The sequence below is a fragment of the Balaenoptera acutorostrata genome, chromosome 4 (genome assembly GCF_949987535.1).
Source record: "Balaenoptera acutorostrata chromosome 4, mBalAcu1.1, whole genome shotgun sequence".
NCBI classification, from domain to species: Eukaryota; Metazoa; Chordata; class Mammalia; order Artiodactyla; family Balaenopteridae; genus Balaenoptera; species Balaenoptera acutorostrata.
In genome coordinates, this window is record NC_080067.1 from 63610927 (window position 1) to 63636353 (window position 25427).

A 25427-nucleotide genomic window follows, 5' to 3' on the forward strand; every position below is an offset into this window, starting at 1 on the left:
CTTTTGGTCATTTATGGTCCATGTTGATGGGGAACAGATAGAGGATACAGACCTGAATGATAATGAGGAGTCAAGAGAGGAGGAGAAAGACATTTCAAACTCTAAACCCACCATTTAAAAATCTGCTCCTTTTTCTTTTAATAACTAACTTTACTGGTAAATTAGGTTTAGAACAGCGGTCCCCAACCTTTTTGGCACCAGGGACCAGCTTCGTAGAAGACAGTTTTTCCACGGACGGGGGTGGGGGGGATGGCGGTGACGCGGGCTGTGACGCGGGTGATGGGAGCGGCAGGTGAAGCTTCGCTCTCGCTCACCCACCACGCACCTCCTGCGGTGTGGCCTGGCTCCTTACAGGCTGCGGACCCAGACTGGTCTGCGGCCCGGGGGTTGGGGACCCCTGGTTTAGAAAACCTGAATTCTTGGTTGTGCTTTGCCAAAAACTGGCCTTGAGACGCTCTTGAGTCATTCCGCTGGGTTCCCTTGTTCCCACCCCGCCATGGTTCTTTTCTTCCTTACCTGGGAAATGAACGGCTGAACTGCTCATGTTTCTCAAAGAGTTGCCCTTGGGGGGTGTTAAAAACCCAGATGACTTATCCTAAGCCCCAATCAATCAAAATCTCTGGGAGAGGGGCCTGGGAATCTACATTTCACAAGATGCCCCAATGATTGCTGATCTCTAAAGATTAAGCAACACGGGGGCAGGCAGTTCCTGTTTCAACATCCCTCAGGATCTGAAGGTTTGAAACTTACCCTTAACAAGAAGAGATTACAAAAGGAGGTATTTTTACTGGGAAACAACCTTTCAGATTACTTAACCTCAGCCCTGAGCGTGGCTCTTGGTTGTTAGCCTGCTGCCATACTTCACCTGTAGGCGCCCAGGTTGATGCAGCTTATCCCCAGGTTGTATCTGGACCGGATGAAGCCTGGTTGAATCTCCAGCGCTCGTGTGTACGCCTCCACGGCTTCCTCGCTGCGGTCACCGTTTGCCAAGGTCGCCCCGAGGCGGTTCCACAATGAATAGTCCTGATGACAAAATTAGAGCTCTCTAACAACCCGCACAAGCCACAATGACAGAGTATTCCCCTGTTCCCTGCTGAAAGACGATAGCTAAAACTGTATCCAATGCTCATGGACACGGACCACGACAGGTGAATTACTCAAAAATCTTTATGGACAACCCTCTGAAATGACTTTCATTCATCAAAGAGCAGCTACTATTTGATGCTGTCAGGCAAATCATGTTTCTATTTTAGGTACCTAAGTATTCACAGCCACTGTAGCATATCAGTACTGATCACTTTAAATCATTGGATGCAGGGAAATGAAGTGCAGCAGAAATGCACAAAATGTAGCCTGTGAAAACTTATTTTTAACAGAGAATCTTATGGTTTCTTGCTGTGCACTTACCTCTGGCCGAACAGTTAAGGCAGCATTAAATGCATCTATTGCTCTATTAAATTCTCCACTCAGGTGGAACAGTACCCCCAGACCTGTCTGTAGGTCTGGGTCGATCATATCTCCATTTTGGTGGGCAGCTTCTAGATATAATTCCTTCACTCCTTCCAGAACAGAGCTACAAGGGAAACAAGTTAGATTTGTAATCCAAATAGTCTGAACATAAATGATTTACTAGTATGTTTGCTGTTCCAGGAGAACAGACTGGAAAAATCTTGCTTAAAATATCTTAGCTTAATGAGAGGACTATTAATATTGTAGGTTAAAAAATACCTGCTGATTTTCACGAAATATTTTGTTGTACACAGATAAGACTGTGCTAAGTAAGGTCTTGATGAGGAGAGTTCCATGGACCCTATGATGCCAATGTAGAAAACCCCAGGGCTAAGTTTCCCAAGGCTTGAGTGAGAATTTAACATCGTGATTTATTGCTGATAGAAACAAAATTCCCAGAAGAAAGGACTTTCCTTTTTCCCCACACCTAATTCTCAGGCTTCATAAAGCTTGGCACATTGGTATTTATTATAACTTATTTTAGGTTAATTGTATGTCCAAAGCGTTTGGCTTTGAAATATGGTACTCAGATAAACGTCTGGGAGTGTCCACAATGTAGGTCATTTGTCCAAAGTTTGGCTCTGCTCTCGGCATCAATCTTTTTGGTCAGTGCTGCTCTTCCAGCAGAATGCTGTCCTACAAACCATCCTGAAATGGGTGGTGGTGGGGACCGAGGCTCATTAGTTGCCCTGAAGGTGACTGCGTACACGGATGTAATTTAATGAGAAGGATACCTATCAATGGGAGACTTAGACATCCGCCGGGTGAGGCCTGGAGATCCCTTCTTGCTCTTCACAAGGTATTTGTACTTTGGATTTTGCTTAATCCAATTCTTTAAAGCTTCACAGGCATCCTGCTGATGTCCGGTGTTAGTGTAACTCACAGCCAAAGCCATCAAAGCTTTCAAGTTGTTGGGCTGCAATTCTAAGCACCTGAAAGAAGGCAAAATAAAAGCCAGTCTCAGATTTTTTTTGGAGCCAGAGTCTGAACAGTTCTTTAGAAAATGTGAGGTCTTTATTAATTAGATGGTGCAAAAACATTGCTAAGTTTATGTTGTCTCTGGAAATACCATATTTATCTACATGAAAATTGGGACCTCTGAACATTTTTAAGAAAGTTAAAACTCAGCCTGATTAGTGCTAGATTTGGTAATTTTAATGAAATGGTTTGAAAATGATAGAAAATGAGGCTAATCCTGCATAAAATTTATTAGTAATTAGTTTATCTAATGAGAAGTAGGGAATATCACTATTTTAATGCTGATCTACATATCAACATATTAAATGTATCTTGTCCACAAAGCAAACTGACTTGAACTAAATTTGGGTGTTAAGAAATGAAAGACTGTACAGTGTTTCATAAAGGAGAGGGAAATTCCCCATGTTTCAACTACTAAGGTGGGTTTAGGAGGCACGGGCTACAGCTGCTCCCCCTCATGCTATCCCACTGGCCGCTGGCAAGGGCTTTTCAAACTTTGATGCGCATGAGAATCATCTGGGGATCTGGCAAAATGCAGATTCTGATCTAATAGGCCTGGGGGTGGGGGCAGCCTGAAGTTGTACAGGTCCGACAAGCTCCCAGGTGATGACGATGTTGGTGATCTGTGGATAAGACTTTGCTTAGCAAGCCCTAGAAAGAACCTATATCAGTTCTTTAGGAAGAGATTACATATATATGGATGTATAATAAATATACATTTATTTATTTATAAGAAAGAGTAGGGAAAGTGAAAGTCTATTTGGTAGGGGCTATTTTCCCAGGGTTTAAATAGGGGCTCTAATCAAGTAAGATGTGATGCTACACCCACCCAAAGTAGTCTAGAACTTTAGTCAGGGGCTCAGGATGCTGAAACTATCTCAGGAGATTCTCCGTAGACACATGGAACTAAAATTACATTGAGATTATTTTGAGTATGTTTTTCCTGAAGAAAACTTTCAGATGCCACAAAGGCTAGAAAGCTAAAAAGAACTGTTGATTCAATGAGTCTACTTTATGACTGCTTTTGACATAGACTCTTTTGTGCCAATGAAGGCCAATTTGTGGTTGGTAAAACACTGTGATTTAAGAACACGATTTCTTCATAAATTGTTTTCCAGAGCTAAATGGAAGTAATATGTGGCATCTTGGCACTTATGCTGGTCACATTTTTACAGTGTACTTAACGGTCAAAGGACAAATCTGAAACCACGGGAAGTCCATTAACAAGTGTCCACCAGGCCCATGATTTTGCACTTAGCTTCATCTACCTCTGGAGGGCGACAATAGCTGCTTGTTCATTTTCATTCTCTGCCTGGGTTATCCCGAGGAACTGCCATGCCTACAAAAAACAACTGATGTCAACATTACAAGAGGAAGCAGAATCACTCATGTGCTTTAGTTGGTTTGTTTACATGTGACAGATCCCTCTGTGCAGAGCAGCCTGTCTCGGGTGTAAGAGTCTTGTAAAAGGGAAAAACATCACACACATTTCTTCTTTCAAACTCCCTTGTGACATATGGGTCAAGATTCTCTGTCATTATTTACAAACTCTAAGTATTTATTCTCTCCTGTGGCTCATGGAAACCTCTGAGTTTCTGAGATTTCATGATATTAGATATCTTAAAAGCAAAAGATAAATATATAAAACGATGCATCTATCAGGAAAAGAGGTAGAAAAATAACTCAGAAATGTAGCTAAATAGTCTAAAGTTTACAATAAGGAACCTCAAGATGTACAAAATAGAATTAGTTTGTATAAATGAAAGTCAAGCAGTTATTAAAAGAGGTAACAGGAAATTTAGGAACTAGGGGAAACAAAACAAACCCCGCTACAATGTGTTCACCACTTACTATAATCATTGTTAAAAAGCATAAAACACATATAAAATGCAATATAATGTATATATAATTTTATAGCCTACATTTACACTTTATATTACATTATCAGCACTTTCATGTTTTTATAAAATCTCCCTTATATTTTTTAATTTAAATTTTGTTAAACAGATATCCCATTATTCCCTCAACCAACTCCCTTGTTGCTCTACGTTGTTTCTAATCCTTTGCAATGGCCAATAATGTAAAGAATATCTTCAAACAGATAACGTTTTCCGCATCTGGAATGAAAATTTTTAATATAAAATATTTCTACTTATATACTTATAAGAACAGTAATTCTCACACCATTACAAGCGCAATACACATCAACAAAACCTCTCATTACACACATTTTCCTCAGATTTACTGGGGGTGTATCAGAGTCTTAGGGATTTTAAAAGGTTTGCATAACTCTCTTCTTTGAGAAGCAATGCTATGAACATTTTAAAACAGAACTCCATGAAAACATATGGAGTCATCTTAAAGTGCTGTAAAAATTGTATCGTCTTTTTCCCTCATGGGTTATGATTACACATACCATACAAACTCATAAAAAATACTGAGTATTTCTCCCCCCAGAATATCAGTGATTCTTTTAAATCTTTCAAATATATACAGAGCAGCTTCTAATTTGATTTCACCTTTCATACATCTTAGAATGCTTCTTAAGAAAAGATTGATGAAACAGTCTTTCTCTGGGGGCATCTTCCTAGCCTTTGGGTGTGCTGTCATTTTCACCATTCACAGATCGTCCATTATCTTAGCGTTGGGCTCTCCATCGATTGAGAAGCCCTGGGTCCTGGTCTAGGATCCATCACTTACCAAGTGTCCTCATTTTCTCAGTTACGAACCTGGGGATAATAATGTATACCTTTTTATTAAACTTCCCAGGATTGTTGCGTCAAATGATATAATATATATGAAAACACACAGCATTTAGAAATGTAAGATGACACTACTTTGTTGGGAGGGTTGTAGTTTCCTCTTAACGCAATGACTTTCTCTTCTACACTGATATTTAGATCTTTTAAAAATTCCAATATTTTGGTTCAGAATTCCAACTCTCAATTCAATCTCCTTTCACTGTCAACATTTTGACTAACAAGATACTAGGCGCTTTAAGTAGGATCAATAATTAGTTTACTTGTTCTTTCTATACAAACTAAGTACAACCAATAATGATGATAAAGGCTAAATATCGATGTGCCAGGCGCTAAACTGGGCATTTTATTTGTATGAACTTATCCTCACGACACCCAATGAGATAGTTATAATTGTGATTTCCATTTTACATGTGAGGAAACTGAACCTTAGAGGGTTTAAAGGGCTTGTCCCAGATCACGTGGCTCGTGGCTAACAAGTGGTAGAGCAGGGATTTGAACCCACATGGTTAGGATAGCAGAGCCCAGAGGCTTAACCACTATTCTGTACTGCCTTCTCAGCACTGCATATGTAATACATTTCTGCAAATTCCTCTGGGAATATCCCCCTAGAAGATGTTTCCCGAAAATTACAAACTAAAAAAAGAAGCTTTGATACCTGCCAGTGTCTTATTACAGGCCTTTGCAGTTTGGGAAAATTAGTGGACCAAGATAAAATTGCAGAAGCCTCTTTGGTGTCTCCCAGTCTCCATCTCCACTCACCCTTCATGTCTCAGAGAAAGGGGCTTTTCTAACATGCGAATCTGATCGTGTCCCTCTCCCATAGTGGTTCCCCATGGCTTTCAGGATGAAGTTCAACTCTTGGCTACCTCTTCTTCCCCCCTCTCCTGCCACTGTCTCCTCCCCTCTCACCATGGATTCAATGTTTCCTGTCCCTCTACCCACCCACAAACCATTCCCTCTTAACAACAGCTGGACTCCTCTGCAGTTTTTAATCCTCTCTCCCTCGAAGTTCAGCTTTGGATTCACTTGGAGGGGAAGGCTGGGTCAGAACCCTTGCTCTCGGCTCTCCTGTGCGTACTCTGACACTGCATTTATTATTACACTACATTGATTTATTTACTTGTCTTCCAGATAGAGCACAAATCTGTCCTTTCAACTGGTCCATTTTTTCTACCTCTTCAATATTTTAGGACTTCCCTGGTGGCGCAGTGGTTAAGAATCTGCCTGCCAATGCAGGGGACACGGGTTCGAGCCCTGGTCTGGGAAGATCCCACATGCCGCAGAGCAACTAAGCCCGTGAGCCACAACTACTGAGCCTGTGCTCTAGAGCCCGTGAGCCACAACTGCTGAAGCCCAGGTGCCTAGAGCCCGTGCTCTGCAATAAGAGAAGCCACCGCAATGAGAAGCCTGTGTACCGCAACGAAGACCCAATGCAGCCAAAAATAAAAATAAATAAATAAATTTATAAAAAAAAAAATGTAAGCCAATTCCTGGCACAATTTTTGGGACATAATATGTGCTCATATGAGTGAGTAAATCAAGAGTGAGATATGGTGTGGCTCTAGACCCAGACAAAACTCTACTCTGCCCCGTGAAAACTACTGCTGAGCCTCTAGGTTGGCAGTTTTGGTTTTTCGTTTCTGGTCTCCACCTTTTATTTTTGGGCACTGTAGACACTGCAGATTTGGTTAGAAAATAGGTACCTATTTGTAACTTTCAAACACATATCAGGCTTAGCCACGTTAACTCCTTTGGGAAACTTTACTTGATGAAAATGCCACCTAGCAGAACTCTCTGTCACCCTCTGTCCGCCCCTTTCCAAGCCTGGCAGGAGGAAGGGAAATGACACCTCTGCATCTCCAGGGTCCTGAAGAATTGCTGCCTCCATGAACAGGATGGTAACCGGCAGGTCCCCTTCCTTCAGCCTTTTTAAGCCTTCTTCAAATGCTCCAGGCCAGTCCTTGAAGGGGTTTTCAGTGTGAAAGTAATATCCCTACAACACAGAGGGGCCAACACAGATCCATTGATTTCACTCTTCATTGTTATAGTCAGTCAGTTCTTTTTGAATTTGAATTCAATTAATTTTATTTACATTATCTGATTAATTTCAATGAAGTATAAATTGCTGTCGTTCCCCTTATTTTGACTGTGGTACATTTTCATTGTGTAAATGTTAGATAACCTTATTTTGTTATCGAATAATATGAAAAGAAACAAAAAGTTACCTATAATGTCATGACTTAAATATGATCACTGCTAATATTTTGGAGTTTGTTTTCCTTCTGGTATTTCTTTTATTCTTTTTGTTTTAGCCATTTCCCCACCAGATTTTTAAAATACTGACTTTTGGGACATATTTTTGCTAAGTGCTGCCACTCACTTCCTTGAAATGTTAATACCACATACTGTACATCTGTTTATATACAGTGGCCCTTTGGAGGGCTACAAACCATTGTAATATCTAAGATTTTTTTCACCTTCTACTCCTCAAACCAGGTTTTGTCCCACTGGGGGGCTGTATCTCTCCACTGAGAACGTATGCTTTAAAGTTGCCATCTTTTATTGAAAAAATTTAAACAATACAGAATGTACAAATAATCTTCTAGTATTTTTCTGAGTATATAAGTTAACTAAGTTCATAATATATATGCAGGTTTGTAGCTTAAGCCCCACTTAATTTTAGTTATTAAAGTTATTTATCTTATGCTAAAAATTAATCAATCCTCTTTTGATGGACATTCAGGTTACCGCCAATTTGTTGTTGTTGTTATCATAAATAAAGCTACAGTGAAAGCCTCATGCTCAAATCTTTGTCTGCATGTGATTATTACCTTAGGATAGACTTCTAGAAGGATTTAGTATGCTAAAGGTTATGAACTATTTTGAGACCCTTGATATATGTAGCTGAATTGTTTTTGAGAAAGTATGTCCTGACTTAGACTCTCATCAGAAGTATCAGAGATATTATTTGTTGCAATCTTAGTAGCAGAGATTGTCATAAAATCCTTCCAATTTGATAGATACAAATAAGCTAGTCTGTTGATGATGCTACTAAGGTTTTTAAATACATCACATGGAGACCTTCATTCTCCACAGGTGCTTAGAAAGACAAAACTCTTTGTCAAAATCCACAGGGTATGACCAGCTTATGTAGTGGTGTTAGGGATATGGGGCCCTGGGAGTGGGGAGCTCTGGTCCATGGATTACAGCCCAGAGACTGATGTTCTACATCAATGTTCTCTCTTCTCACTCTCGATTTCTTTGTGGAAAATTAACTTAATTAGTTTTAATGAGATGGTTGATCTGATTTTATGAGATTTTTGCCTCAGCTACTGTGGGACAGAGAATACTGGAAGGAGAAAGACATTTCAATGACTACATAGATTGCTAATCCCACAAGATCAGAGATTATTCATCATAGTCTCCAGTATCCAGAGCAAACAGTAAAATTTGTTGGGTTGAACTAAATATCATGGAAGTTATCCAGAACTGAGTATGACTGAGAATTCCTCTACCACAAAAAACCATAACATAAACATTTATATATTTATGTTTTCCCTGTGAAAGAAAATTCAATCTTTCCATCTCTTTCTTTCAAGTCATTTAAACTTATTTCTCAAGTGTTTTCTTTTTTCCAAGTGCTTTTAAAAGCGTAAATCCTAGAGCAACTGGGACTTCATGGGTAATTTGACTGGCTGTTGACTGTACTCACATATTTGCTGGGGCTCTTCTCAGGGGAATATCTCTGAGGAATCCCCTTGGGACCTGACCTGGTTGTGTGAAGTGTATCTTTTCCACTGAGTTCTTTGCTAGCTGCATAAAGACCACCTGTGAAATACAGCCCTAAGCCCCCCCTTTTCACCCCCCTGCCCACTGATACACTTCTGTCAGCTTATTGACGTGGCTCAGGCATTGTGGGATTAGCCCAGTTCTTGTTCTAACCCGCCCTCAATGTTAGTTCAGTAACTGGCCAAGCTCTGGTTGGCTGCCAAACTGTCTTAACATTGATAAAAAATAAGGGTATTCCATTCCAGCTTTGCTGCCTTCACGCATTGGAAGATTATGCTGTTTTCATGTGCCAGAATTTCTTATAGGTCAGATTGACATGAAATTGTCTGTTTAATTCTTGGATATTTTTCACAAAAGTTATCAACTAATTTATAAAAATATGATCCACAGAGGTTGAGAAAACTGGTCAGCATATGTAAGAAGAGAAATGATCACCTTCTCGCTAGCTGAGATTGTAACCTGGTTCTGGGCTTCTTGGTTCTCCGATATCCAGTTCCTCCGGGCCATTTCTTCCCATTCTGCTTGCATCTTATCCCAAAACTCTGTATCTGACTAGGAGACAGGAAAAATGAAGAGAGATATATTTAAGAACATGCTATATAATTTGGTTTATTTCCAGAGAGACAGTTTTCCTCATAGATAAAAATGAGTTCTGAGGAGGAATAAAGTGTTCAAACTGGCCACATCCAATGATACTCACGGTTGAAGAGCTTCTGGAGGGCACTCTGTGCTCAAAGTGTCAAACTAGATTAGTTCTGACTTTCTCCAGGAGGAAAACAGTTACCATCTGAGGAACCAGGATCACATAAACCAAATTCAGCTATAAATCCGTTCCTTGAACAGTTTGAAGTGTGGGTACCAGGCACACATTTTAGGAAGGGCAGTCTCTCCTAGAGTTGCTCCTAGGCTATGAGGAATTAGAGCAACTGCTTTGGGACTGGCTGGGCAGTGACTTGGGGAGGCAGCTGGCCATGGACAAGGGAAAGCAACACTGGCTGATCCTACTATGTGCCAAGCACTGTGCTAGGAGAAAACTGAGTCTAGAGGGTTATGTTAATAAAGCTGGGATTGCACAGGATCTGAACCACAGTCTGCATTCTAAGCTCATGCTCATCACCTTATGGCAAACGTGGCTTCCTGGTGCTAAAGAATGAAGGAGACCAGCTTTGGGTGTGAACTCGACTGAGTCCTCTTCAAGGTGTGTATGTATGTACGTATGTATTTATTTTTGGCTGCGTTGGGTCTTGGCTGCTGCGAGCCGACTTTCTCTAGTTGCAGCGAGCAGGGGCTACTCTTTGTTGTGGTGCGCAGGCTTCTCATTGTGGTGGCTTCTCTTGTTGTGGATCACGGGCTCTAGGCACACGGGCTTCAGTAGTTGTGGCACGTGGGCTCAGTAGTTGTGGCTCGTGGGCTTAGTTGCTCCGCGGCATGTGGGATCTTCCCAGACCAGGGCTCGAACCCAAGTCTCCTGCATTGGCAGGTGGATTCCCAACCACTGCGCCACCAGTGAAGCCCTTCAAGGTCTTTTCTATGGCAGGATGATTTTTTGAAAAATACTGCTTTGTGTTTCCCTCTTTATGACTTTCAAGTCTTCCAAAAGGGAAACCAGGCCATTAGCTCTCCTTTACTTCAGGGGAGGTGTGTGTTCCTGGACTGGGGCAGAATTTTTCTTCAAGATCTGTCCCTGCTTGGCTTCTACTTTACTAAGCCTGAAGAGAGTATCTGAGGTGTCCTGGGGGCGGGGGAGGAAAAAGAGGCAAGTATCATAAAGAACTTAAGAAAGGAGGGGGAATTTGCAGGGGCAGGAAAAGAGAAGGAGGGTGGTGGGTTCTGAGAGGAGCGGGAGATGATGCTTAGGTTTTAGGTATTTCCCTGGCAACTTGGCCCGACCTCCGAGAGGATGACAGAGGGTGTGCTAGGAACTCTGATCCTCGTGTGGCAGAGAAATAGAGAGAAACTGGATTTCGAGGAAGCACTTGGGGCTTGGTTGGCTGTCAGCAGTCAGCATGACAGGCAAGAGGATGGAGGCTCTGTCCTTGTCTTCTGGCACCACATGAGCCTTCCATATTAGGTGCCTGAGACTAAGTTCCCTGCCGGTTTGGTAAAAGGGATGCTTGGAAACCACTTTATTTTCCTTAAAGGAAACAAAAGAAATGGGTATTCCTTGAACACCTGAGTCTGGGACTGAGATCCAATTTCTCTGCAAATCTCAATTTCTGTGATTCTAAATTCTGTGACTTGTTGACATCCAATCAAAGGTTGTTCTTTACCTTTTAATCCTCCCAGTCTCACCCTCTACTCCACCCTCATGCCTGGGTGGTGGTTGTTCTGTGGTGCAACCTGTTCTTCAAAGTTGCTCTGAATGATCATTATAAGCTTATTTCTTCTGAATATGCACATGCAGGGGAAAAGGGCCAGCCCAATGTGATTAATCCCAGGCTACCAAGTAATAAATAGTACTTTTTGTTCTCCTTCTTTATTATGTCCAGAATACTCATTCCTACCCCAGATACGGGTCCTGTGCCTTCAGTAGAGGCCTTCCCTCAACAAAGGCCCAGGACAGCAGGCATCTTGATAATCTGTGTCTGATATGCTAGAAGCCCATGGAATGGACACCACTTATCCAGGTTAAGGTTAGGAATAAAATTCAAAATTTCTTTTTCAAAGAGTCTTTCTAGTAGAACACCAAATTGTGCCAACAGAATGATCTCAGATACACAACAGCTAGATAAAACACTAGAAGGAAATATCCTACCATGTTAGGAGTAATCTGTCTTTGAATGAAGGGATGACGGGTGATGTTTTTCTCACTTTTTTTGCTCTTCTGTACTTCCTGAATTTTCTATAAGTATTTTTTTTTATAATTTAAGAAAGGTTAAAAAATAATAAAAAGAAAAATTATCTTTCCTTTTTAAAATACCAGGAAACCTGCACACTTAGATACTGAGGAGATGCTTTCTTGAATAGCTTTTTAAAGATGCAGGTTGAGCTTGTCTGCATAGAAACAAAGAGAAATCTATCAAGTGAATTTTATAATGTTTACTGACTTTCTGAAGCCCCGTGATGGGTGATGTGAAATACCAACGACTTCAAGTACTTTCTAAGGTAGTTAAGTTCCCTTAGTGAGATTCCTTGGAATCTAAAGCGATTACAAGTCTTTTGAATGAAAGAAAGAGGAAGATTTTGTAATGTGTACATCTCCATTACAAAAGTCACCTTTCCTGCAGTTTCAAATTAGAGCAGTAGAAGAACAAATAAGACTGCTGTGGAAAGAGAACCTCAGTTGAGGTGGAGCTGTCAGGCCCTAATTTCATGAGATACACCAGGACTGACTGTTACCACTTAGAATAAGTTCTGCTGACTAATTAAAGTGCACCTGCACAGTTTCATTTAATTACAGAAGACTACTTTTAGCACAATCAATTTTCATCTGGTCTCAGAATCCAGACTTCATTCACATAAGTGCAATTAACACTGCTTCTTTTCTATTCCTAATCAATTTCAGAGAAACCTGAAACATATTTGAATTTTAAACATTTTAGACATGACCGAGGAGATTTTACATACTGATGATTTTCTTAGCTGTTCTGGGATGCTGGTGGATTGTTTTTTACACTCTCTAGGTAATAAATCATCTGCGTACACCAGAAACGAGCTATTGTTTGCAATCCATTTTCATTTTTAAAATAGCTTTCTGATTATAACAATGGTAGATATTCATGAAAAACTTGGGCTGTGCAGTATGGTGGTTAAGAACAGACACTTTCTCCTCATATGATCCTGGGAACAAATTCTGGCTCCATCATTGGCCTTCTGCAAGTCCCTTAATATCTCCAGGTCTCATATTCCTTATCCTTGAAATGAAGATAGACTAGTGGTCTTGGTTAGTCATTATTAGGACTAAAAGAGAAAGTGTGTCTGTGGCATAAAGCACATGGTAAATGCTCAATAAAAGTAGGTGTGCTTACTAGTGCTTTTGCACCATTGAGAAAAATATAAGGAATGAAACAAAAATCACCCATAACCTCAAAGCTCAAATACACATCTATGAGTATTTTGGTGTTTTAATTTTCTGTATATATCAGTACATACCCTCTTCTAGATACCTTTCCCCTCTTCAGTTAAATTTTTCCTTTCTGCCTAATTATTCAAAAATAAGAGCAAGGTTAAGAAGATTGTTGCAAAAATGGACTGTTATGTGGTAATTCAAATGGTATTTATGAAGAGTTTATTACAACATGGAATAGACCTTGATTTATAATGTTCCTTGATATGTAGTATGATCACAATGATAGAAAACAAGTAATGTGTGAGGAAAAAAAGACTATAGAGAAATGCACCCACAGTACTGAGTTCATGGGTTGGGATTATGAAGAATTTGCCCCATCACCTTCCCTTGTACCTTTCAGCATTTCCCAAATCTTCTATTGCTAGCATGTATTATTTCAGTGAAAAAGTAAGATTTGCTTAAAATAAGCTTATATCTTTTCAGTTTCAATTTCTCCATGATGTTTTCTCCAAAGACCCTACACTACAGCAATCTGTTACCTCTCTGAATTCCAATACCGATATTCTGGATCAGTGGTTTGGAAGAAAAGAGGTATGTGCTAGCAGCTGCCATTATCCCTGTGAACTTGAGCAAGTCACTTAAACCCATCAGTACGTTGCTTTTTATCATTTGTAAAGTGAGAAGACTGAGCTCATTCGATAATAGCTCAGGCTTCTTTGTCTGTGCAGATTAACTCAGAAGATCAGAATAAGGGGGAAGGGACATCATAGTCCAGGATCCCTTTTTTTTTTGGAAGGGGGCTTCTAGCCTGTTCACTGACCTCCAAAAATTATATACTTTAAAACATTTCTCTACAAGTATGTTTGACATTTTCCTTTCACTTTTTGATGGTAAAACTAGTATATAAAAATTTCTATAAGAACCATGACAAAATTAAATACTAATTAAAATATAAAGAATAAGAAAATAAGCAATTTAATTTAGAACCAGGGAATTTTAAGGGATAGCAGCATATTATCAGCTCCCATTCACCAGTCTATTTTGGTTATCTTGAGTTTAAATAGAGTTCCTTTCAATTTTATGGGTCAAACATAAGTTGCTTAGAAACATCCTGGGGTTGTGTTGTGAAGGAACTGGTCTATGTGAGATTACATGTCAATTCTGCTTGTGCAGAGTCTGACTTTCCTTTTGCCTCTTTAGATATCCACTGATTAACTGTCACTGGATCAAAACTTAAAAAAAAAAGAAAAGGGCTTCCCTGGTGGCGCAGTGGTTGAGAATCTGCCTGCCAATGCAGGGGACACGGGTTTGAGCCCTGGTCTGGGAAGATCCCACATGCCGCGGAGCAACTACGCCCGTGAGCCACAACTACTGAGCTTGCGCGTCTGGAGCCTATGCTCCGCAACAAGAGAGGCCACGACAGTGAGAGGCCCGCACACTGCGATGAGGAGTGGCCCCCACTCACCGCAACTAGAGAAAGCCCTCGCACAGAAACGAAGACCCAACACAGCCAAAAATAAATAAATAAATAAATAAATAAATAATAATTAAAGGTGCTAATAATTAAAAAAAAAAAAAAAAGAAAAAGAAAAAACGCACCAACCAACCAACCCATTCTGCATATGCAAAAGAAAAGAAAGTATCCCTTGCAAGGTGAGGAATGAAAACCACTATGCAAGTTTGGATAAAGTACTTGCCACAATAAACAATTTTCATTGAAGTGAAATTATGTGCAGATGAGTTAGGGACCTCATTGCCCTGGATCTAGTAGCCCAGGCTGGTGAAGAGTGGCTGAAATGTCCCCACTCACATCACTTGTTGACTGACAGCTCAGTGTTAGTTGAGGATTCCATGTGGCTGCCCAAAGAACATATTCGACCTGAGGCTGCAATCAAAGATGTGCAGCACCCTGATCAAGGATGGAATTTGTTTTCAAACTTAATAAGTTAAAAAAAAATTGAAGTACAGTTGATTTACAATGTTGTGTTAGTTTCTGGTGTACAGCAAAGTGATTCAGTTAGACATACATATATAGCTATTTTTTTTTCAGATTCTTTTCCCTTATAGGTTATTACAAAATATTGAGTATAGTTCCCTGTGCTATATAGTAGGTCTTTGTTGGTTATCTATTTTATATATAGTAGTGTGTATATGTTAATCCCAAATTCCTAATTTATCCCTCCCTCCCTCTTTCCCCTTTGGTAACCATAAGTTTATATTCTATCTCTGTGGGTCTGTTTCTGTTTTGTATACAACTTCATTTGTATCATTTTTTTAAAGATTCTGCATATAAGTGATATCATATGATATTTGTCTTTGTCTGGCTTACTTCACTTAGTATGATAATCTCTAGGTCCAAGGGATAGGATAGAATTTTGATTGGTCAGAATTAGTTTGAGTTCTGGGTGCAGCCCTGGGTGTCCCACGTAGGGAGGGTCATTGACAGACAGGCAGGAGTGGATGGGCAGGAGTAAGCCTGTTTATGAAGCAATTCACCTGGTAAAGCAAGGCTCAGAGGGGTGCTGAGCACAGAGCAAGCAGTTTAGCCTTGTTTTTGCAGACAGCAGAATTAGGATAAATAAATGGCAGTTCTGGGGGACAGATTTTTTTAAATAAATATTTATTATTTTATTTATTTATTTTTGGCTGCGTTGGGTCTTCATTGCTGTGTGCAGGCTTTCTCTAGTTGCAGTGAGCGGGGGCTACTCTTCATTGTGGTGCGCAGGCTTCTCATTGTGGTGGCTTCTCTTGCTGTGGAGCAGGGCTCTAGGTGCACGGGCTTCAGTAGTTGTGGCACGTGGGCTCAGTAGTTGTGGTTCGTGGGATCTAGAGCGCAGGCTCAGTAGTTGTGGTGCACGGGCTTAGTTGCTCCGTGGCATGTGGGATCTTCCCGGACCAGGGCTTGAAGCCACGTCCCCTGCATTGGCAGGCGGATTCTTAACCACTGCGCCACCAGGGAAGCCTGGGACAGATTTTTATCAAACACAACATGAAGCTGGCTGAAAATGGAATGGGCTTCTTCTTCCTCAGAAGGATGGGCTCCCCAGAATTAGAAATCTTCAGAGACACAATGCCCAGTGTGAGGAGTGCTCTACAGACGATTCACAGGTCAGTTTGACCTAATGAATTCTATGATCTCTTACAAGCCTGAGTGTCTTTGTTTGCAGTGTTATTAATGAGTTGATTTATTGAATCAAACAGGAAGGTTCAAAATTAATAAAATCTCTACGAGATAAGAAATGGATCTGTCGTGCATGTACCTTTCTCAAGCTAAACAGTATAGGGGAGGAAACAGACAGGCTTTGGCATCAGGTAGAACAGGCTGCAGTCCTGGCTGTGCTCCTTGTCGTGACTTTTGGCAATTTATTTCACTTCTCTAACTCAGTTTCCTGGTCTGTAAAATGTAAAAAGTCTCTTAGAGCAGTTGTGTGGATTAGGTGAGGCAATGTATGTAAAGTGCTTAGAATTTGTAACATATAAGAGCTAAGGAATTGGCAATTAATGTTATTTTATATTTGTCAATGAAAAAGAATATTTCCTAGGATTGAGAGAGGATGCAGTCCCACAAACTGTAAACGGTGTGGTTCAGAAGTGTTGAAAAACAAAAATATTGGTACTAGCACTCAACAGAGATTTTCCAGTTGCCTCTGGGTTAGATACACTTCCCTCTATAATGGAGTTGGCCATCACTGCCAATGTTGGCAGGCACCTGGACAAACAGCCTGAGGCTCTCACCAAACAACATGCCAGCTTGTTAGCTGCAGAAATGTGGGGAGGAAAAGTTGAAATGATGGGAAGGAGAGGAACGGGCACAGGAGGCTGGAGATAATGCAATACAAAGCTTGAGCAGACTAACCAAGAGCCATTTCTAACAGAGAATCTAAGGGAGTTTCCTGTTCTTTGCTTTCTATTCTTCTTCACCTGGCAAGTGGCAAGGAGGAATGGAGTATTAAAGAACAATGAACAAAGCCTGTTGTCCCTATGGCCAGGGGTCATTTTTGAAAGGGTTTTTAGGGTATTCATTAGCAAATGAACGCCTTTGCAGAACCAGAATTTTACACGATCCTATCTCTGTTTGTAGCTCCAGTGGTATTTGCATTCATAACAAAGAACTGCCCTTAAGGTGCCCTGAAATGAGGTTTGGAGACTAAGCCTGGTGTTTGCTGCTGCTTTGGGAGTAAGGTTTTGTGAGGCCAGTTTCTCAGAGGCTACTTATTTCCTGTAGGTCTCCTGGCTGCTCTCTGGGCTGCTAAGGGCAGGAGACTACAGGGCTGCTTTACCACAGGCTTGGGGAGATGCAGAGGGCCCTTGGGTTTGAGCCTTGTCTCATGTTCCATGCAACCAGTCATGTGAGGAGGGAAGGGGCAGGTGGATAGTTATAGTGTGAGCCCTGACTGTTAGCTTTTCTTCCTGTAAAGCAAGCGCCTGACTTCAGGTTTGATTGCCGAGGTATCCACTTCAAAGAGGCACCTGCTCCAAAGATGGCATCCTCTTCAAAGTTGGCTATCTCGAATAAACACATTGCTAGCTACAAGACTAGATAAAGGGCCAAGCTGTGCCCCCCCCACCCCCCTCTCTTACGTCCCAGGCTCCTTTGTTTTAGAGTTCTTTGACAACTGACCATTTGGGAGGATTGTTTTTTTTCTCTTCCGGAGCTTTAAATTCCCACTCCTATGCTTTAAATTCACCAATAAAGAGTGGGCCCTTGAAACCCTAGGCCCCCACTCTCAAACCCAATAAAAGGAGAACCCTAGACCCATGCTTGTGTTCTTTCTCTCTACCTGTGACTTTGCTGTGTGGTCCCAGGTGTACCTGTAATTTCTAGGACCTGTAAGTAAGAAACGTTTATTTTTCTTTAAAAGTTTCCTGATAGTTATTGCTGAGGGCATCTTGCAATCATAGTAAGAAACGCAAGGGCCAGCCCAACCACAACACTGGTTAGGCTGAGACAGGCACAGAATAACAGTGAACGGCAAGCAATGTGACTCCGTTCCAAAGGGGTTTCTTCCCCTTTAGCCATGTCTCCAAGTGGGGAAAGTCACTGGGAAACTCCCTACCAGCTTTATAAAATAAGGCATTAGAAATATTTGCTAAACCCAAACTATATGTTTGTGCTTGCATCATAGCAATATTAAACAAAACAAAACACCTAGATGTGGATGCTACTCTCAAGAAGCTCACCGTCCAATGATAAAATAAAAATAGAGGTAACTGCAATTCAAGAGAAGGTGAACAAATATTGCAAAAAGAAATAAACTTACTTGCTCAAAATCACCCTATTATTGGTAAATAAAAGATCTGGAATTCAAGATATTTATTCTTTCCTTTTAGGGCAGATTGAATCTTCCAAAAGTGGCTACAGTGGTGTTTCTGGTCCCCCAGCCTCTTCAGAACTTTGCCACACTCCATTAAGTGGTGGAGTCTGTGGCCCTGTCTTTGAACACTTGCCCTGACAAACAGAATGCAATGGAAGTGAACTGGTGTGACTTTTAAGGCTACATCCTAAAAGGTGACACAGTTTCTGCCTGCCTCTCTTTTACTCTCTAGCCACTCACCCTTGGAATCTAGCTGCCATGTTGGAAGGAAGCCCAGGCCTCAAAGAAAGGCCACCTGTAGGTGTTTTAGCCATCTACCACACTAAGGTTTCAGGTGACTACCAGCATAAGCCTTCTGATATGTGACTGGGAGTGCCTTTGGATGATTCCAACCCCTCGCCATTGCTACCAGCCTTCAAGCCACATAGTGAAACCAAGATGAGCCATCCTCTCTGAGCCCTACCCAAATTGCAGATTTTTGAGCAAAATAAATATTGTTGTTTTAAGTCACAAGTGCTGGAGTAATTTACCACACATCCAGAGTAACTGGAGCATACTTTAGGTCAGAGGACTGCAGCAGGGAAGGAGGACTAGGTGTAGGAAGGGACTTTATGATGGGGCTTCCTCGAAGGGTTGGGCAGGCTAACGATGTGTGGTAGCATTTCCTCAAAAAGTGTTTTAGGGACAAAGAGCTCTGTGGTCAAATGAGCTTGAGAAACTTTAGGTTAAACCAGAGGCTGCAAATTGGTGGCCTATAGGCCAGGTCTAGCCAAGAGTCATGTTTTCTCCCCCTCATCCTAGATGTGAAATTTCACATCAAAACTTGGATTACAGGAGAGTGGCCAAGATGGCAGAGTAGAAAGACCCTGAGCTCACCTCCTCTCACAAGCACACCAAAATCACAACTATCTGCAGAACAACCATTGATGAAAAAAACTGGAACTTACTAGAAAAGATCTTCTACAACTAAAGACATAAAGAAGGAACCACAACAAGACAAGTAGGAGGGGGGGACACTCGATGTAGTCAAATCCCATACCTCCTGGGTGGGCAACCCACAAACTGGAGAAAAATTATGTTGCAGAGATTCTTCCACAGGAGTGAACGTTTGAGGCCCATGTCAGGCTCCCCAGCCTGAGGGTCCAGTACCAGGAAGACAAGCCCCCAGAGCATTAGGCTTTGAAGGCCAGTGGGGCTTAATTGCAGGAGCCCCTTAGGACTGGAGGAAATAGAGACTTTACTTTTGAAGGGCACACACAAAATGTCATGTGCACCAGGATCCAGGGCAAGCTCAGTAATTTGATAGGAGCCTGGGCCAGACCTACCTGCTGGTCTTGGAGGGTCTCCTGGAGAGAGGTGGGGGGTGACTGTGGCTCACCATGGGGACATAAACACTAGTGGCATATTGGGGAACATTCAAATGCATGAACACTGCTGCTGGCAACTGCCATCTTGGCTCCTTAGCACCAAGACCTGGCCCCGCCCAATAGCCTACAGGCACCAGTGCTGGGGTGCCTCAGGACAAACAACTAACTGGATGGGAACACAGCCCCACCCGTCAGCAGACAGGCTGCCTAAAGACTTCCTGAGCCCATAGCCACCCCCAGACATAGCCTTGCCCACCAGAGGGCCAAAACCTAGCTGCACCCACCAGTGGTCAGGCACTGGCCCTTCCCACCAAGAAGCCTGCACAAGCCTCTAGACCAGCCTAGAGCATAGAGCTTGGGTGACGAGAGGGGAGTGCACTGCTGGGATGCATAGAACATCTCCCACAGAAGGCCACTTCTCCAAGGTCGAGAAATGTAACTAACCTACCACATACATAAAAGTACAAATAGCAACTTAGACAAAATGAGGTGGTAGAGCAATACGTTCCAGACAAAGGAACAAGATAAAACCCCAGAAGGAGAACTAAGTGAAATGGAGATAGGCAATCTACCTGAGAAAGAGTTCAGAGTAATGACTGTAAAGATAAAGAATTCGGGAGGAGAATGGCTGCACAGACTGAGAAGCTAGAAGTTTTTAAGAAAGAGTTAGAAAATATAAAGAATAAGCAAACAGAGATGAAGAACACAATAACTGAAATGAAAAATACACTAGAAGGAATCAATAGTATACTAAATGATACAGAAGAACGGATCAGTGAGCTGGAAGACAGAGTAGTGGAAATCACTGCTGCTGAGAAAAAAGAATGAGAAGAAATGAGGACAGTTTAAGAGACCTCTAGTACAACATCAAGCACACTAATATTCACGTTATAGGGGTCCCAGAAGGAGAGGAGAGAGAAAAAGGGCCTGAGAAAATATTTGAAGATATAATAGCTGAAAACTTCCCTAACTTGGGAAAGGAAACAGTCATCCAAGTCCAGGAAGCTCAGAGAATCCCATACAAGATTAACTCAAAGAGGGACACAGCAAGACACACTGTAATCAAAATTAAAAAAATTAAAGATAAAGAGAGAATATTAAAAGCAGCAAGGGAAAAGCAACAAATAACATACAAGGGAAGTCCCATAAGGCTATCAGCTGATTTTTCAGCAGAAACTCTGCAGGCCAGAAGGGAGTGGCATGATATATTTAAAGCGATGAAAGGGAAAAACCTACAACCAAGAATACTCTACCCAGCAAGACTCTCATTCAGATCTGATGGAGAAATCAAAAGCTCTATAGACAAGCAAAAGCTAAAAGAATTCATCACCACCAAACCAGCTTTACAACAAATGTTAAAGGAATTTCTCTAAGCGAGAAAGAGACCACAACTAGAAACAAGAAAATTATGAAATGAAAAATTCACTGGTAAAATAAGTAAAGGTAGGAAAATCACCCTCACACAAAGCTAGTAGGGAGGTTAAAAGACAAAAGTCGTAAAATCATCTGTATCCACAATAAGCAGTTAAGGGATACATGAAACAATTAGATGCAAAATATGATATCAAAAACAGTATGCAGGGTTTAAAAAATGCATTTGAAATTGAGAGATCAGCAACTTAACATAATCATGTATATATACAGACTGCTATATGAAAACCTCATGGTAACTGCAAACCAAAAATCTATAATATAATATATATACACACAGAAAAGAAAAAGGAATCCAAACATAACTGATAGTCTTCATATCAAAGAGAACAAAAGAAGAAAAGGGGGGAAAAAAGACCTATGGAAACCAATCCAAAACAATTAAAAAAATGGCAGTAAGAACATACATGTTGATAATTACCTTAAAAGTAAACTGGCTAATGCGCCAATCAAAAGTCAGAGTGGCTGAATAGATACAAAAACAAGACCTGTATATATGCTGCTTATAGGAGGCTCATATGAGATCTGGAGACATATACAGACTGAAAGTGAGGGCATGGAAAAAGGTATTCCACACAAATGGAAATCAAAAGAAAGCCAGAGTAGCAATACTTATACTAGACAAAATACACTTTGAAATAAAGACTGTTACAAGAGACAAAGAGGGACATTATATAATGATAAAGGGATCAATCTAAGAAGAAGATATAACAATTGTAAATATATATGCACCCAACATAGGAGCACCTCAATATGTAAGGCAAATGTTAACAGACATAAAAGGAGAAATCAACAGTAACACAATAATATTGGGAGAGTTTAACACCCCACTTACATCAATGGACAGATCATCCAGACAGAAAATCAATAGGGAAACACAGGCCTTAAATGACACATTAGACCAACTGGACTTAATTGGTGTGTATATATATATATATATATATATATATATATATATATATATATATATATATATATATATATATAGCATTCCATTTGAAAATAGCAAAATACACATTGTTTTCAAGTGCACATGGAACATTCTCCAGGATAGATCACATGTTAGGCCACAAAACAAGCCTCAGTAAATTTTAGAAAACTGAAATCATATCAAGCATCTTTTATGACCACAACACTATGAGACTAGAAATCAACTACAAGAAAAAACTGCAAAAACACAAACACGTGGAGGCTAAACAATATGCTACTAAACAACCAATGTATCACTGAAGAAATCAAAGAGGAAATCAAAAAATACTAGAGACAAGTGAAAACAAAAACAGGATGATCCAATACCCATGGGACGCAGCAGAAGCAGTTTTAAGAGGGAAGTTTATAGCAATATAAGCTTACCTCAGGAAACAAGCAAAATTTCAAATAAACAATCTAACCTTACACCTAAAGGAACTAGAGAAAGAACAAATAAAACCCAAAGTTAGTAGAAGGAAAGAAATCATAAAGATCAGAGCAGAAATAGATGAAATAGAGACTAACAATAGAAAAGATCAATGAAACTAAAAGCTAGTTCTTTGAAAAGATAAACAAAATTGATAAACCTTTAGCCAGATTCATCAAGAAAAAAAACCAGAGCTCAAATCAATAAAATCAGAAATGAAAAAGGAGAAGTTACAACTGATACTACAGAAATACAAAGCATCATAAGAGACTAATATGAGCAACTATAGGCCAATAAAATGGATAACCTAGAAGAAACGAATAAATTTTTAGAAAGGTACAATCTCCCAAGACTGAACCAGGAAGAAATAGAAAATATGAACAGACCAATTACAAGTACTGAAATTGAATCAGTAATTTAAAAACTCCCAACAAACAAAAGTCCAGGACCAGATGGCTTCACAGGTAAATTCTACCAAACATTTAGATACAAGTTAACACCTATCTTTCTAAAACCATTCCAAAAAATTGCAGAAAAAGGAATACTTCTAAACTCATTCTATGAGGCCACCATCACCCTGATATCAAAACCAGACAAAAATATCACATAAAAAGGAAATTACAGACCAATATCACTGAAGAACATAGATGCAAAAATCCTTAACAAAATACAAGCAAACTGACTCCAACAGTACATTAAAAGCATCATATACCATGATCAAGTGGGATTTATCCCAAGGGTGTGAGGACTTTTCAATATCTGCAAATTGATCAATGTGATATATACTAACAAACTGAAGAATAAAAGCCATATTATCATCTCAATAGATGCAGAAAAAGCTTTTGATAAAATTCAACATCCATTCATGATAAAAACTCTCCAGAAAGTAGGCATAGAGGGAACATACTTCAACAAAATAGAGACCACATATGGCAAACCCACAGCTAACATCACACTCAATGGTGAAAAGCTGAAAGCATTTCCTCTAAGACCAGGAAGAAGACGAGGATGCCCACTGTCACCACTTTCATTCAATGAAGTTTTGTAAGTCCTAGTCACAACAATCAGAGAAGAAAAAGAAATAAAAGGAATCCAAACTGGAAAGGAAGAAGCAAATCTGTCACTGTTTGCAGGTGACATGATACTATACATAGAAAATCCTAAAGACACCACTAGAAAACTACTAGAGCTCATCAATGAATTCAGTAAAGTTGTAGGTACAAAATTAATGCACAGAAATCTGTTGCCTTTCTGTACGCTAACAACAAACTATCAGAAAGAGAAATTAAGGAAACAATCCCATTTAGCATTGCATCAAAAAGAATAAAATACCTAGGAATAAACCTACTTAAGGAGACAAAGGACCTGTACTCTGAAAACTATAAGATGTTGATGAAAGAAATTGAAGACGACATACACTTGGAAAGATATACTGTGTTCTTGGATTGGAAGAATCAGTATTGTTAAAATGACAATACTACTGAAGGAGATCTACAGATTCAATGCCATACCTATCAAATTACCAATGGCATTTTTCAGAGAACTAGAACAAATAATTTTAAAATTTGTATGGAAACACAAAAGACCCTGAATAGCCAAAGCAATCTTGAGAAAGAAGAACAGAGGTGGAAAAATCACACTCCCTGACTTCAGACTATACTACGAAGCTACAGTAAATAAAACTGTATGGTACTGGCACAAAAACTGACACATAGATCAATGGAACAGGATAGAGAGCCCAGAAATAAACCCACACACTTATGGTCAATTAATATGTGACAAAAGAGGCAAAAATATACAACGGAGAAAAGCTAGTCTCTTCAATATGTGGTGCTGGGAAAACTAGACAACTACATGTAAAAGAATGAAATTAGGACATTCGCTAACATCATACAAAAATAAAGTCATAATGGATTAAGATCTAAATGTAACACCAGATACCATAAAACTCCTAGAGGAAAACATAGGCAGAACATTCTTTGACATGAATCACAGCAATATTTTTCTGGATCTGTCTCCTAGAGTAATGGAACTAAAACCAGAAATAAACAAATGGGACCTAATCAAACTTATAAGCTTTTGCACAGCAAAGGAAACCATAAACAAAATGAAAAGACAACCTACAGACAGGAAGAAAATATTTTCACAATATACAAACAGCTCATACAGCTTAACATAAAAAAACAAAACAACCCAATCAAAAAATGGGCAGAAGACCTCAACAGACATTTCTCCAAAGAAGACATCCACATGGCTAATAGACACATGAAAAGATGCTCAGCATTGCTAATCATTACAGAAATGCAAATCGAAACTATAACGAGGTATCATCTCACACTGGTCAGAATGGTCATCATCAAAAAGTCTACAAATAATAAATGCTGGAGAGGATGCAGACAAAAGGGAACCCTTCTACACTTTTGGTGGGAATGTAAATTGGTGTAGCCACTATGGAGAGCAGTATGGAGGTTCCTTAAAAAACTACAAAAATAGAGTTACCATATGATCTAGCAAGCAATCTCACTCCTGGGCATATATCCACAAAAGACAAAAACTCTAATTAGAAAAGATACATGCACCCCAATGTTCATAGTAGCACTATTTAGAATAGCCAAGACATGAAAGCAACCTAAATGTCCATCGACAGATGAATAAAGAAGATGTAGTATGTGTATGTGTGTGTGATTGTGTACATAAAATGGAATACTACTCAGCCATAAAAAAGAATGAAATATTGCCATTTGCAGCAACATGGAAGAACCTAGAGATTATCATGCTCAGTGAAGTAAGTCAGAGAGAGAAAGATGAATATCATATGATATCACTTATGTGTGGAATCTAAAAAAAATGATACAAATGAACTTATTGACC

At 40.1% G+C, this 25427-nt stretch overlaps 1 protein-coding gene across 10 annotated transcripts in view; it reads right to left on the reverse strand.

Annotated features, from left to right (window-relative positions):
* Positions 1–25427, reverse strand: part of PEX5L (peroxisomal biogenesis factor 5 like) — a 278603-nt gene that overhangs the window by 39233 nt on the left and 213943 nt on the right. For all 10 annotated transcript variants that reach the window (XM_007195375.3, XM_007195378.2, XM_007195374.2 and 7 more), the window contains 6 exons: positions 9474–9590; positions 7099–7242; positions 3756–3826; positions 2244–2441; positions 1408–1573; positions 866–1023 (listed from right to left, as the gene is read on the reverse strand). In XM_007195375.3, coding sequence (XP_007195437.3) covers positions 866–1023; positions 1408–1573; positions 2244–2441; positions 3756–3826; positions 7099–7242; positions 9474–9590 — 854 coding nt within the window. The remainder of the gene's footprint in view (positions 1–865; positions 1024–1407; positions 1574–2243; positions 2442–3755; positions 3827–7098; positions 7243–9473; positions 9591–25427) is intronic.